The sequence below is a fragment of the Musa acuminata genome, chromosome BXJ2-1 (assembly GCF_036884655.1).
Source record: "Musa acuminata AAA Group cultivar baxijiao chromosome BXJ2-1, Cavendish_Baxijiao_AAA, whole genome shotgun sequence".
NCBI classification, from domain to species: domain Eukaryota; kingdom Viridiplantae; phylum Streptophyta; class Magnoliopsida; order Zingiberales; family Musaceae; genus Musa; species Musa acuminata.
Window position 1 is genome coordinate 12,669,843 of NC_088338.1, and position 15,791 is coordinate 12,685,633.

General features: G+C 36.6%; 2 protein-coding genes across 4 annotated transcripts in view; one reads left to right on the forward strand and one right to left on the reverse strand.

Moving 5' to 3' along the window:
* The first annotated feature begins 637 nt into the window (after positions 1–637).
* LOC103998362 (uncharacterized) lies at positions 638–4,761 on the forward strand. 2 transcript variants are annotated; one of them, XR_010481752.1, is made up of 4 exons: positions 638–1,085; positions 1,180–1,737; positions 3,741–3,901; positions 4,482–4,761. XR_010481752.1 is itself a non-coding variant. In XM_018822446.2 (3 exons), the coding sequence occupies exons 1-2, from the start codon at positions 775–777 to the stop codon at positions 1,688–1,690; spliced, it is 822 nt and encodes a 273-aa protein (XP_018677991.2). In that variant the 5' UTR covers positions 638–774; the 3' UTR covers positions 1,691–1,737; positions 4,482–4,761. The 2 variants fall into 2 exon arrangements, 1 of the variants encoding a protein (XP_018677991.2); XM_018822446.2 differs by lacking the exon at positions 3,741–3,901.
* A 1,645-nt stretch (positions 4,762–6,406) lies between these two features.
* The window catches only part of LOC135580815 (uncharacterized), a 46,934-nt gene continuing 37,549 nt past the window's right edge, over positions 6,407–15,791 (reverse strand). The window contains exons 3-9 of one of the 2 annotated variants that reach the window (XM_065091646.1): positions 10,495–10,671; positions 9,172–9,260; positions 9,014–9,078; positions 8,753–8,855; positions 7,048–7,155; positions 6,700–6,851; positions 6,408–6,619 (exon numbers count right to left, since the gene is read on the reverse strand). In XM_065091646.1, coding sequence (XP_064947718.1) covers positions 6,723–6,851; positions 7,048–7,155; positions 8,753–8,855; positions 9,014–9,078; positions 9,172–9,260; positions 10,495–10,671 — 671 coding nt within the window. In that variant the 3' untranslated portion in view covers positions 6,408–6,619; positions 6,700–6,722. Of the gene's footprint in view, positions 6,852–7,047; positions 7,156–8,752; positions 8,856–9,013; positions 9,079–9,171; positions 9,261–10,494; positions 10,672–15,791 lie in introns of both variants that reach the window. The other variant, XM_065091645.1, reaches the window with a different exon arrangement.

Consider the following 15,791-nt stretch of genomic DNA (forward strand, 5'->3'; position numbering starts at 1 on the left):
ATGGATATCTCTAGTTTAAAATATCCAAAATAATCCCTAAAAAGTTTTTTAATCAAAATTTTTATATATTTTTAAATAATTTTAAATTATTATAGTGTTTTTATTGACCCATTTATAATATTTTTAATAATATATTTTGGTATTTTATTAATATCTTAGAAATATTATTGAAAAATACTGTTAGTGATATCATATCGTGCATATTTGGTTGTCATTGCTCATAGATCATTACGATATCATCTTTCTACGCTTGTTAATTTGATTGAGGTTATAAATTTACTTAAATTATCCATAATATTTTTAATAAGATCTTATCATGTTTTTTTTTGTAACTTTTTTAATGGATAATTAAAATATATTTTTTTTAAAATTAGAAAATAATATTTGATAAATAAAAAAAATTAAAAATAAAAATAACGATTAAGAATCACTCAAAATGCGAATATTCTCTTGCAAAAACAAAAAAGCCCCCCTCGGATCCAATCCGGCATTCCACGAAAAGGCCGTAACTGATAGCATCCGACGTCACGTGGAACAGCTGCTGCGCCAACACCTGGAAATTTAGAGACGTGTAGTGTTAGCTTTTTGGAAGTTTTCGTACCACCACATTTTTATCCCTGCAATTACGCTATTATTCGCTGCATGGCTCGAAGCCACTAAAATCCCCCTCTTCCGCTCTTCTTCTCTCTCTCTCTCTCTCTCGGCCATGGAAGCTTGACGACGGAAAACAACCCCCGAAAGAGGCCATAGAAAAGAAGGCAGCAGAGAAAGGCGATGGCTTTTCTTCCCAAGTTCTCCTCCCCGCCTCTCCTCCCTCTCCAAAAGCCTTCCCAGCGGCTCGTCCTCTCTACCACCGCTCGCACTAAGCTCGACTTCCCTCCTCCTCTTCCCTCCCGCGGCGACGCCGTGCAAGAGAGGCCGCCCGCGCATCCCCACAAGCCTCTCACCACTACGACCACCGCCGGCGGCCGCGGCGGCAACGGCAACAAGGACGACTTCTATCTCAACCTCGGGGTCGCCGTCCGGACCCTCCGCAACGACCTCCCCTCCCTCTTCTCCAAAGACCTCAATTACGACATTTACCGGTAGAAACCCTACCCTCGCATTTGAATTCGGCGTAAAGTTCGGAATTTGATTGGTTTGTCTTGCTTTGTATTGGGTTTTGGGGGTTTCCTCCAGGGAAGATATCACCTTGATTGATCCGCTCAACACTTTCCACGGCATCGAGAACTACAGGCTCATCTTCTGGGCGCTAAGGTTTCACGGCAGGATTTTGTTTAGGGAGATTGGGCTCCAGATCTTCCGGGTCTGGCAGCCGTCGGAGAACATAATCCTGATCCGGTGGGAACTGCAGGGGGTGCCGCGGGTGCCATGGGAGGCGCAGGGGAGGTTCCAGGGCACGTCGTGGTATAAGCTGGATAGGAATGGGAAGATTTACGAGCATAAAGTTGACAACTTGGCCTTAAATTTCCCTCAGGCACCGATCAGGCCGGCGGCTGTGATCGATTTGGTGGCTGCCGCCTGTCCACCGAGTCCTAGTTTGACGTTTTCCGATGGCATATTGGGGGAAAGCTTCACGTTAGGTTCTTCCTCGTGGCTGGAGCTCTACCGGGCGGTGAGGAGTACACTGGAGCAGGAAGGAAGCAGTCCGATAGGGATTGGGATTGAAGGTTTGATCACCTGTTCATAGCGTGGGGCATCACGAGGTGATTATGAAGTATACATGTACTGCAAATGGTGAGTTCCACCTCACTAAAACTATATCATCGTTTATATAGGGAGAACAACAGTAGATAGATATCATGTGATTTCAGTCTCTTTCCTTTTGCAATAGTACCATTTTGTTCAATATAATTCTGGTATGACCTTAGTTGAGAATCCCTGTATTCAAGATCACTAGGATACTGCACATGCCTTTCAATCATTATGAAAGAGTCAGCATAGAGTTTGGGTTGTATCATGAGGAGATTCATAAAATTATGACCTAAACTTCATATAATGGAATGATATAGGATGTATCCTTTTTTAACATAACTTCTAAACAAATATTGCCTTTAATGGGTGTATTTTCGAGGTTCTTTTGCAACTACCTTGTATTGTTTGTAAAATTCATGTAGCATGATTATTCCAGGCATACTTTACATTAATGTTATTGAACCCTTGATGAAAATTGAAATGGACAGCTTACTTGGTTGTTGATTTCATTGAGAATTTACGTGTTAAAGTTCTATTTAGTAAATCTATAGGAATAATTTTGAATCCAAGAGAGGACAAGCCAGTTGCATCCTTCTATTGGGGACCTTTAAAGACAAGAAAAATTATCTTATCTACTTGGCTGAATTATAATGGCTTGTATTTATATTGTCAAGTCAATATCAAGCGTACGCACATGTTGAATTTGTTTTGACAGAGTACCAGTATAATGAACCTTGCTAGAGAAAATGATTCTGTTCTTGTCTAGTAGTTAAAACTGCAAAAACTACAAGCTTTTGCTTGAATGATCAGCCATTAGCTATTAATCCATATTAGGGATGTGGACAACAGTCCATACTAAGGAGTGGTGAAGTATGCTACCAATAGGCTAATAAGCACCTTGGAAGTCCTATCACCAATCAAAATATATGTGATGATTGGTTTTACTCTGTAATAATTTGGTTATGATCACTGAGTTTGTGCACTAATGGAAGGGTAACATAGAATTTCCTCATAATCTGCTTCTCAATTACCTCCAAGGGCATCTTTGATTGTTTACTTGGTTTAGTGGGTTATTATCGACATTTGGAACTCTAATAAGTGTTTCATGAAAATAGGAGTGCTTTCAGGGCCATATATGAAATTCTCTCTAAAAAATACTAGTGTAACATCATATTTTACAATAACATAAAAATTAAAGTTTTTTTACATCATCCTAAGACCATATGAGATTAAGTTTCAAATTTTCACCTAAGCTCTCTTTAATTTTCTTTTTTCGATGTATCATCATCTTTATCTCCTTGCCAAGATGAACTGTTAAATATACACACTTGATACGATTTTTTAGCTATGATTCTATCAAATGGTACCATTTGATTGAATGTTGCAGGCTGACCAAAGGAGGAAGATCATTGTCGCTTATTGTAGATAGAAAATTAGATTTTATCATGAAATATATGTTCTATTTTAGTGGAATTTACATCTCAGATCTTGCAATGGAGCAATCTTTAAAATATTATAAGTACATTTAGTTCTGTTATATGTTTGTCTTGAAGACATTCCACATTGCTAGCAGTAGCCTGCTGCATGCTGTTCCTATAGTTGTATATGATTGATTCAATCCTGGTTTTGCAAAGATTGAAACATCAACTGTCTGCTGGCTTTTGTTACATATTAGAAGATTCTCGAACTTGAATATGTCAACACCCCAGTATCTTGTTTCTCCTTGTAATTCCGTAACTTGTAAATCATAAATCTAGTTGGTTCCCCTAATATTCATTCCAACAAAGATTATTTGCTCATGAGATAAATCTGCAACTGATTGTATGGTAAGTTTTTATGTCTGTTTCATTCTAAACCAATAAGCAGATTTTGTGGATTTTATGATGAATGATGATGAATGACTAGCTGCAAAAGGTTGAGAGTAGTAGTTTCATTAGCCAATAGTTATGCAGGCATCCTTTGGACGAGTTTTCTTGACTAACTAGATAGATCTGCTTGTTGCAGATTTTAGACAATAGTTAATTGTGTACTTTAATTTACTGCAGAGAAGCAGAGATCCAACAATTCTACCTGTTGACACTTTCTTATCCAACCAGAGCATCATACTACCTTATAACCAGAGAAATAGAAGCACACAAAGTTTGCAATACTGTCCGGTATGGTTTGGTATTTATCGGTCCGATGAGTTGCCAATACATGAACCAAGGTAAACTAGGCACCACACCTGTCGTGAGTCGTATAGGGTTGGTACTGCTCGATACACCTGGTATAGGGTGGTATCACCCAGTACAGGATGGTATAGGCTCTGTACTGGGCAGTTTTATTAATCTTTTAGTTTTTAAGCTTTTTCAAAACTCAGTATATGTCGGTTCACCCAGTGTCAGTAGACCGGTACTGGACCAGCTTGATTTGGTCCGAACCATGATTGGTACAGTACCTGTATATGAAATTGTGAATCTTGGAAGCATTCTCACTTGGTCGTCCTTGACAGACTCAGTTCTCTTGGCACATCCTGGTGGCACTTGCGTTCTGCTTATTCTACAATTCCGTCATCGTTCTTGTCACTGTTGTTGTTTGTGTTTACCCAAATTTTAGTTCCCAATAGTTATCTAGTTGTATCAGTTGAGAAAAAATTATGATGGCTCATTGTATTGTACCTTTATACAAAAGCTTCGCGACATTGTTAAACTTTTTAAGTTCTATGATTAGTCTATTTTTGCATCTGCATTGAAAAGTGTCAGATATCACTCAAGATTAATAATCACAATTCTTTTTTGCTTCTTCAGATCCCGCATAAAGAAGTGTCATTAACTGGAGCCGCTTATGGATCATGTTACGATACACAAGATGTATACAGTGACAGTAGAAATTAGAAAATGGATCAAAATGTACAAATTATTTGAACAATGCTAGAATTTGATTTGTATGGAATAACTTGGTATTCAGCATGAGCAGGTACTCATACTGTGAAATCTGGATTTCATCCTGTAAAGTCTTTACTCCACTACGGTTTGTGTTAAACATCTACAGGAAAACATTCCATATCAGAATGCCTGGGTTCATCTATGGTTACAGTTCTAATGATTTTACGCAGCGATTCAATAGCTCGATGTCTGCTGGTATATTGTGCTCTGCAGCAAATCTACCATCTCCTGTGCATACTTCATTCCTTGAAGGATAACAACACACTGTATCAATTATGACACCCATTCCTTCATAGAGTTATATTTGATTTGTCTCCTATCGTTGCTGCTAAAATTCACTCGAATATTTATTTTCCAAACCAAGAATCACTTCTGATTTGGTGTTCTTTAGTTGATTTATATTGAATTATTTGCAATCCTTCTTATTCTGATCAAGATTTTATCTGTTGTCTTATGTTTGTCGATCATTCTCTCACTATTCTCGTGTTAGATTTCACTACTGTTCTCACTATTCTTTAGTTGATTTGCTGACCACTGTCGCCTTCATCCTAAATGACCTCAATTTGATTCTCTCAATTTGCAATGGTTACTGGGACTAAAAGATGAGAGCTTTAGGAATACTAATTAACAATCCTAACAATTAGGATTAGATTTGTATGTTTAATTCTGAGTAGAAATCAAATAGCAAAATTAAAATAATTATTCATCATATATACTATATTTTCATCAAATAGGGGTAGGAAAGACTATGGGAAAATGATGGTTCAATTCGATACGAAGAAAAAGATTGCTGTTTAGAATCATAGTGATAATTATAGTTTCACTAATGTTGATTATTTATTTGAAATCATGTATATTTAGAGTTCGATCTCTGATGACACTTTCTTTAGTTAGAGATAGTGATAGTGACAATTACTCTATATATTTTGATATTAAAAATCAGATTTCTATGTGAACTCGAAAAACAACTTACTATTTCTTTGAGTAGGGTTTTGCTGCATAGATCTAATAAGATACCTGAGGTCTCCCTAAGCCATTATGAGAATACATTGCTTTTGGAAAGGATGAAACCATTATGAGAATAAAAAATGAGAACACAATTATTTTGTGTCCTACTATGCTGAATTTGCTGTCCTTGTGACATTGATGCAGCCACATTATGCAACAATACGTTTGCTCATAACTCAGTTTACACTGAAAATAAAAAGGAAAATTGAATTGATTCATAAGGGATAAATGGTCCACTATCATTCATCTTCATGTGTTCAAGAGGGAGGATCTTAAAGCCATATTGGATCCTTTCCTAAAATAGGCCACCATAGCTTTGTTATCTATGTAAGTCCAGTGGAGTATCAGCTGTTGGGTTGGTCAAGACTACCTGCTGAGACAAGTAATTTCTGGGTTCAGTGTTCTTACCTATGACCATCTTTTTGAGTTTATATAGTTCATCAATCACAATTTACATGGGAAGATAAAGCTAAAATGCATTGCTAACCAGTTATCATATCTAAGCAAAGTTCCATCTGCAGTACCACCATTTTTATCCTCCCCTCAGAGGAAGCACTGCACTATCAGGAATGGATGGCTTTAATCCCATTCCTGACACAGAATTGTTGCTTGACACTAATGACAAGACAATATTACAAATCTATCAAATCAAACCACATCTTTGTTGAAGAAGTTTTTTTATGCAGAAGATAGAGATTAAAAAAGTTCAATCAGACAAGTCTAAGAATGCAGAAACTAAAAGTTTATTTACAGAACCAAGAACCTAAAAAGCTTAGCAAGAATGGTATTTTCTAGAAAAAAGCAAGGAAATATGTCATTTACTTTCCTAAACCAAAATCCAGGCAGGTATTGCATATAAACTTATTGTTTTGACAACACATTGACCTGATTTCATATTTATAATATACAGTTATTTATTGAAAGACAGAAGAAAATTGATGGAAGGCCAAAAGCCAACTTGCTTCACACACTGCCATACTGAGACCTGCATCCTGGATAAACATTTTGATATAGTTATCAATTCACCTTCTTTTCCAGGCACTACATCCATCATCATTACCATCTTAGTTACCTTGAGTAAAGGTTCTTGGATGGTCAGACAGGTGCATCAGCATAAGATGGGTACTTCTGAAGAACACAAACTATATCCCCGACAGCAATAGATTTCCCTCTGCCAGTTGGTGAGAGTGAATCTTTGCAGATCAAATTCTGTCCAAAGAAGACCTACATTTTTTTTCAAATATAATAAATTTAACCACCATGAAATTTGACTTTAGGTTAACATTATGGCATATTGGCTTCAGATTATCCAAAAGAAAAACTGGTTCCTGTTTACTGCAAATATCGTCATGTGTACCGAGGATCACATATCTATGTGGAACGATGACTTGGTACGCATACAAAGTAAAGAAGATTTTACCTTCCCCTTCTTCTCCTTTAAATGCAAAGCATGGTCTGACCGAAACTTCATTAGAGTTTGCGTTGGCTCATTCCCGACACTTCCATTCTCTTGGTTGATAGTTGGTACCTGATGAAAATGACAAGAAATTTATATTGAATCTTAGAGATAATCTTATCTATGTTCACTGTTTTCAAGATGTTAAAAAAACTACATATCTAAAACATTTCAGGACAAAGTCAATGTTTTTAATGATATTAGCCAACAGAGATATTTTCTCCTAGAAAGGTTTTCTAACTTCAGTGGAACACTGAATCACACAAGTGGACATACATATATGTATTCAAGGACAAACATTCTAAATCCAGCATAAATTGAAAAGCTCTGATCATCAACTTAAAGGATGATAGTTTGATTGATCATTACCAAGAATACTATGGCATCGCCCTAGTGGAGCATTTTCTTCTAAAAAGGTTTTCTAACCTCGGTGTAATCACACACTCAGGCATACATATAATTCATAGACGAACTCTATGAATTCAGCTTAGATTGAAAAGCCTCTAATCAGTAACTTAAATGTTGATGGTTTAGCCAATCATTACCAAGAGTGAGATGGACATTGTCCTGGTGGTTAATATCTCATTCCATTTGAAGAGGTTTTGAATTCAGACATTAAAGAGGTCAATTTTTTGCTGATTTGTTCAAATTCTAATGAGGAGATTATCCTCCAAAATCATTATTCTGCAATCACAATGCACCTGAGATAGGGCAGAAAGTGGATTAGAAAATATTCACTCTCGGTCTGGATTTATATTTAGAGAAAAGTTATATTTTGATTCAGAATTGGATATTCAAAATTTCAAACAAAATATAGAATTAGATTTGTATCATCATACAAATGCATCTACCATGGTGACACCAGACAAAGATGACAGTGTGAGCAACTAAACTTCAATTTTCCAAACAACTTGGGGACTAAGGACCCAACTTGAGCCTCCAAAATCACCTGGCCAAGGTGGTTTATGGTAGTAGGAACAAGTTCCAGTAGACTGTCAGGCTAATCTAGCCTAAGTTGGCCATAGGTCACATTAAGTGTATCTTCCAGAAGTGTTTAAATGAAGATGGATTAAAGCACTCTGCTTCATATTCTTCAACAACTAAAAATCCCATAAATACAATTATATTATTGAAAACTATATTTTTTTTCCTTTTTAACTTCCACATTACTCATTTGTTGAGAGATGGTATTGGGTTATATCAATAAAGCCTGAAAATAGACATATTCCCATAATTGGTCTTTGGCTCACAGTATACATCCAACCTAATTATTTTGAGCTCCTGCATATTACCGTAAGTGATCGACATATTTTCTTTTGAAGAAGTTCCAATTCTCTTTTTCTCAAGATAGGGTTCCCTAGTTAATAAGAAATGTGAAAATGACACTATATAATTTACTTTATGGAGGTCACCAGCAAGAACAACTGCATTTATCACATTTATCAGGAGCCACTAACCATCCAAGAGATTTCATATGGCTCTAAAATGAGAAGTATTACCCTTTCTATTTGAGGTAAAAAAATTGCAATTATATACTTGTATCGACAGACTGAAAGCTCACAGATGAAACATACTTATCCACACTCTGATAATTTAAATCCAAAAGCAAACACCAATAATATCTTACAGTAATAATATAAAAAAGTGGAAGGAACAGAAGGCATGTTACCTTACAGCGTGCACATAACTTAACACCACAGAATGTTAACTTGTTTATTTTTATTTCTTTCCACAGGTCCTCTGAAAATGGATCACACCCATCAACAATGATACTGACAAATTAAAATTTGAAACTCATAAGTCCCTGAAGAATACTGGTGATGGATATGGTTAAGTGCAACAATCCAAAATTATCAATTACTAAAATGATATGACTGCCAAGTGTTTTTTTGATTTAAAATAGGATGTTATTTATATATTACTTTCTTACTTTGCTCTGAAGCGATTTACTGATAATGGTTCTTCCAGAAGCTCATTTACAGAATTAAATGATCCCTGCATATGATATATTAAAACAGAAAGCTGAGTTTTACTTTAGTATAATATTAACATTTGAAATCTTGCAGTTTCACTTTAAAGAAATCTAACCTGGGATGCCAATAAGAAAGGAAACTCATCAGAAAATGCAGTTTTGTATCCCTGAGCGTAATCGGGGTCCACAGCTCTAATTTCTGATACTGAAAAATTAACATCACAAGGAAAATTTTTAATCAGCTCCTTCAATATGTTGATTGAATAGACATGATAATAACATTTTTGCAAAAAATAAGGTAAAAAAAGAATTAAGCTAACAAGAAAAACCTTACAATTTAAGATAACACACCGTACCATACCGGTATTTCGAGGTTGGCTCGGTACGGTACGGTACCATGTACCGAGCGGTACACCAAGACATACCAAGCGGTTTTATATATTTCTCTTCTCTTACTGTAGCCCTATAGCACTGTTATACTATAGCATTGTAGCACGTTCCGTCCGATAGTGGGCGGTCCGCGTACCGATATATCGTCGGACCAGTACGTACCGCCCATACCGGACGATATCATTCGAAATTACATACCATGATTTGTAACAAGAGGCACAATTTAAAAATATCGCTGAACAGAAATATACAAGTAATATTCAAAAGCAGACTAATTTTCATAAAGAAGATTTAAACAACATTCTCTTTATGTAATTCCACCTCGAGATGAGCATGTGGTTACTAAAACATGCATACTTCACCAGTTAAAAGTGTTTGAATATTTTTAGTAATATCATAAATATATGGATTCAATTAATTCTTTTGAACTTTGAATGAATTACTCAAGGCCTATAAACTCTATAGAGACCATAGCATTATATGTTGTCAGTGACTTCGTCCTATTTCTAGTCCACTGATTTTGTTGCTTTATAATTTTGATAATTTGATATTTGCCTAAATATCTAGGAAATCCTGCCAGTCAAAGCCTACAAGTGCTTATAAGGATCTCCACCTTATTTAGTTTTATGACTCCGATCTACAAGTTCAAAAACTGCACTAAGCTTCACATAATAAAAGAGTGAAATTTTAACTACTATTGAATCATATGTAAACTGACAAACTACCATTATTATGCATGGATGACAAGTGCTCATCAGGTGAAATGTAATCATAGCACTGAACTAGAAACAGAATATTTTCCACACAACTAAACAATACAGGTAAAAACATGCCAAGTAAAATCAGTATTGCTGAGGGGAGAACAAGAATGGCAATATTAGCCAAGTGGATTAGAAATGAACATCAACTACATAGATGCCAGCCATATTACGTTCCCATTCAGAACCTTGATAATTTTTCCAATTAAAAACCCTTCCTAGCATCAAATATTATGGGACTGAAGAACTTGTAGCATTGAAAGAAATAAAAGAGCATTAGAAAATAAATACCAGTATTAAAACGGACTAGACGGCTTGGTTTTCCAAGATACTTGGTAAACCACTCAAATGCTTCATTGCCTTCATCAAGTGCAGAGCCAGACCACTCCCATACAGATATGTCATCAATGGCAGCATGTTCTCTATTCAAAGGAATCTTCAGTGGCTCCATCTGAGGTGCCTTTATAACTGCAGAAAATGTAGAGAATATAATACTCGCAAAGAACATACCAAATAAGTATAGTTGTTACTTAAAACAGAACATCAAATCATATTGTTCACCACAAAAATAGGAAACTACTGAAAACTTATGACCAACATTGTGGCCAAGTGCATCAATACCATCTTTCTTTTTCCTTTTTGTGCAAAGGCAAAATAAAAAGGCAATAGTTGATCTTAAGATAACATTATCAACAGCCAAAATTTTTATCAGAAATGCTAGTTGTCATCTTAAAAAACTTTTAAGTTAGCTTTGTACACTACGACCATACCAATATTTTAGTATATAAATTTATTGGATGGATTATGAATCCTCAACCTTTTGGTATATGAGTTACACGTTGGAGAATCTGGGCCGACATCACATGCGCAGCGAAAGAACAGAAAACAAAATCCTAGAATTCCCATAGAAAAATAAGGTTTCATCGTCATGTAAAGATTGATGCGTAAAAACCCGCAAAACCGAAAAACTACGTGCATAAGAAAGATGTGATACCTAGGGAGATCGTATATCCCTGAAAACCTATGGATCTATGGGAGAGGATGATGGAGGTCAACTGTCCTCCTCTTTAGTGGTGATCCACACGACAGGGCCTACGAAGATGCTCCTCAAATCGTTGCCCAAATCTCTTCCTCGCGCACACCATGCAATCAAGAAGGAGCTGCCCCTTCTTGTTGTCCACACTATCACGGATAAAATGGTAACTGGGGTGTTCGATGTAATGCTTATGTATGTCCGTGTCTTTCGGTTTTGTTTATGCTTTGCACAGCATATAAAGGGCTGGCAATAGGCCTAGCAGCCCCATTTTCTTTGGTTTTGGTGGTCGTCCTAGGCTTGCAAATAAAGGTTGTGTCATGTGGGCACTTGTGGGGATTTCAGTATGTGGTGGACCATTTTGGACCATTTGTTGTACGACCGTTCAGTTCTTGTAAAGTATGTTTGTAATTTGCATTGACTATGAAGTGCTTACTGAAATGATTACTTGTGGATCTCGAGTAAGACGTTTTCTCTAACCCGTTTTCTCTTTTGTAGGTCCTAAGGGACCATAGAAGGTTTCGGAGAAGCTGATCTTTGCGGACGAACACGCAAGGGTGCCACACGACTTAGGCAAAACCAGCAAGTCCGTGACAGATGGTATCAAAGCGAGACAAGCACTCATAGAAACACTTGGCATGCAAACGTGGGGGACCTAGCGGGGCTGCATTGAGGGTAGCCAGCACGTGCGATCGTTTAGGGGAAAACAGGCATGGAGATGTAGGGAAAAGGAGTCGTTCAAAGGAGTGGGCATTTGATATTGGTATTCAAAGGAATGGCCAACCCTTCGCGTAAGAGGCACCACGATGTCACAAACGGTCGTCGCGCACTCACAACAACTTCGTTCAACGAACCGTTCGTCGCTTTTGCTGTTGAATCTCGTATTTTGATGATGAAACCAATTGATAGTATTTCTTATTTGATCTGCATTTTGAGTGACGCAGGATGCTTTGATCAGGATGAGATAATTAAAGCAGGAAGAATCATGTTAGGTCGGAGAAAAACATGTCAGAAGATTGGACGTCGGGCCGGAGGATCGGTCGACGTATTGACAGAAGGCTTCGGGCCATGGATTCGAGCATCGGGCTAAGAAGAGCATATATTGCACTATCGGAGTTGTGGAGTCAACTGGCCGATTGGGAAATAGGCCGCAAGAGAGGACGATGCGCCGAAGAATCGGACGAAGCATCGATGGACCAATGACATGCCAGACAACATGATTCAAGCTTAGTAATAATTGTCTAGATCGAAGTGTGTTTTACATATGCAGGATTAACTACGATAGCGAGGCATGAAGCAAAATGAAGTCCCGGAGTCCAAGACGCGATTTTGTTGGGAGTTCGAGAGTTCGTCGGAAGTCCAGACGTTCGTCGGAAGTTCTGTAGGAACTAGCCGATAAGTCCAGGAGCTTGCCGGAAGAAGCTCGTCGAAACTCGCCAATAAGATCGTCGTGAAGTCCAGGAGCTTGCCGGAAGTCCGTTGGAACATTGCCGAGAGATCGTCAGAAGTTCGCTAGAAGATCGCCGGAAGCTCGCCGGAAGAAACCAAGACCTAGGGACTTGTTTAGCTTAAGTATGCTATAGATTTCATAGTTATCACGTAAGTGGGATTGGATTTCGGCCAACCCAATTAGGGGCCAGTTGGGCCCATGTAAGGACTGTGTTGGGCTCAATGAAAGGCCCAAACAGTGACCCAAGAAGTGGCACCGTCGTGGCACAGTCTCCGAGACTGTGTCAAGCGATGGTACCGTCGATACCGCCCAGACACAGCCTCCGAGAGGCTGCAGGCGGTGGTACCGCCCAGTGTCGAGCGGTGGTACCACCAGACTGGGCAGTGGTACCGCCCAGTGCAGTGTCAGTGTCAGACTGACACAGGCGGTGGTACCGCCCGGACCCAGGAAACCCGGGATGAAATGTTTTTAGGCTCTAAGTTTGAATCAATTTGAAGCCTATAAATACCCCTCTCATCTCTGGTTAAAATACACAAGCACAGAGAATTTAAAAAGGGAAAAACGCTATAGAAATCTCTTGTGAGAATCCTCCTTTAGCCCAAATGTTAGAATAGTTTGAGAGGAGTGAGTGCTTGTAAAGGTTGACTCCTAAACCTGTGAAAAGGAAAAGAGGGGTGTAAAAAGGAGGTTAATCTTCGCCTATTAAAGGAAGATCGATAGTGGATGCCGATAGCCTCGACGGAAGAGGAATCGGAGGAGTGGATGTAGGTCACAACGATCGAACCACTATAAAAATCTGGTTTGCGTTTTATTTGTGCAATTTACTTTAACTGCAAACCTCCTTACTTGCTTTACATCCACTATGCTTTTCCGTACGCTTTCAAGCTATCTTTCCAAGATCGGTTTTCAACGAACGAAAGAATTTTCAGAACCGACGTATTTTACCGTTGTACTAATTCACCCCCCCTCTTAGTGCCGACCCCTATTCCTAAAAATTGGTATCAGAGCCTCGTTTTCTCATTTGGTTTAACACCCAAAGAGAAATGGCTCTTTTCGGCTTTCAAGACGGTCACTCTCTCATTCGTCCTCTGTTTTTCAATGGGACGGACTACACATATTGGAAAACTCGAATGAGAATTTTCTTGCTTTCGATTGATTTAAACTTATGGAACATTATCGAATCCGGTTTTAAAAGGTCTTCTCTTCCAATGAAAGATTGGAATGATTTGGAGAAGAAGACTTTTTCTTTAAATGTTAGAGCTATGAATGCTCTATTTTGCGTCTTAGATAAAACTGAATTTAATCGAGTTTCTTTGTGCGAAACGGCTTTCGATATTTGGCACATTCTTGAAACCATACACGAAGGCACAAGTAGTGTTAAGGATTCTAAAGTTAATTTTTTGATGCACGATTTTGAACTGTTTCATATGAAACCAAGTGAAACCATTGGAGACATGTACACCCGTTTTACGGATGTCGTCAATGGTTTAAAAGCACTTGGTAGAAGTTTTTTTTATTTTGAACTTGTAAACAAAATTTTACGTTCTCTTAATAAGAATTGGGATTCAAAAGTAACGACAATTCAAGAATCAAAAAATTTAAATACCTTTTCGATTGAAGAACTAATATGGTCTTTAATGACCTATGAAATGACGTGCAATGCACGTGAAGAACTCAAGAACAACCTTCCAAAGAACAAGAAGGATTTCGGACTAAGAACAATCAAAGACCACTCGAGCATAAGCTCAAGTGATGGTGAACATGAACTTCTCACTATGAAATTTAAAAGGTTCATGAAACAAGAGTTAAAGAACAAAAATAAACTTAAAAAGAATGCAACTACTTACTATGAACGCAAGAAAAAGGAAGCTATTTGAGATGAATTGGGCTCCTCCGAAGACGAAGAGAAAATCAACAAAGACGATGTGACAAGCTACGCCTTAACGGCTTTCGACGACGAGATAATCAAAATGCCTTTAATTTATTTCAAAATTACATGATATTTTTTATGAGTTATTTTTAATTTAGTTTAATTATTTTTCTTGAAAAGTACATGTTTAATTATGTAATGAAAATGCTAAAAAATTGGGATCATGCTAGTAATTTTAAAAATAATTATAAAAATTACATGTTTTATGATAAACAAACAAAATAATTTTGATTAAAAATGCCTTATGAATCATGCTTGATGAAATAATATAATGATGATTTGATATCATGCTTAATGAGTTTATATTTAGGAATGATGCATGATGATCTTTACGATTTTTACCGTAATGAAAGTTGTTTTTTCGGTTTTAAAAATGATGTATGTTTTAATTTGGATAAATGAAAAAGGCATGCTCATATGAAATAGTGTAACTGTCATACTTAACGATTGTATACTTAATGATACATAATGATTTAATGAAAATATTAAATATTTTGATACCATGATTGACGAGTTTATGTATGAGACTTTAAAGTTATACATGATGATTTTTGTGATTTATTGATCTTGATGATTTCTGTAAAAAGAGATACAATTTTATAATAAATCTTGTACTTTTGTTTTAAACGATGATATATATTTTGATTTGGCATTAAAAAAAGGGACAAAGGCATGCTTGTATGTAACAAACAACTAAAAAGATGAAATCTTTCTCCTTAAAAAATGATTTTGATTTGACGATTTGAATTTAAATAAGTTTTACTTAAATCATGATCTTGATCTCTTAGAATAACTTGAGATTTTTTTTAATCAAGATCTCTTCTTTATACTCCTATAATTTTTTTTGGTATTTTATTTAAGAGGAGATTTAATATATGAATCATGTCTTTTGATATTTACATGATCTTATCTCTCATGATATGATTTATTTTTGTATAACTCCTTGTATTTATCACCCAATTAATTTTTCTGAATGCGATGAAATAAAAATATGCATGAAATATGAGATGCAATGTAATTTGACATTTAGATACAATCATGATTTAAAATGCTATAATTTATTGCTAAAATAATGTATTATAAATGTTGATTTAATGTTTGGTATCATGGATACTTTAAATGATGAATTTTTGGTATCATGATCAAAATGTTGATAAATGCTTAAAAATTTTAAT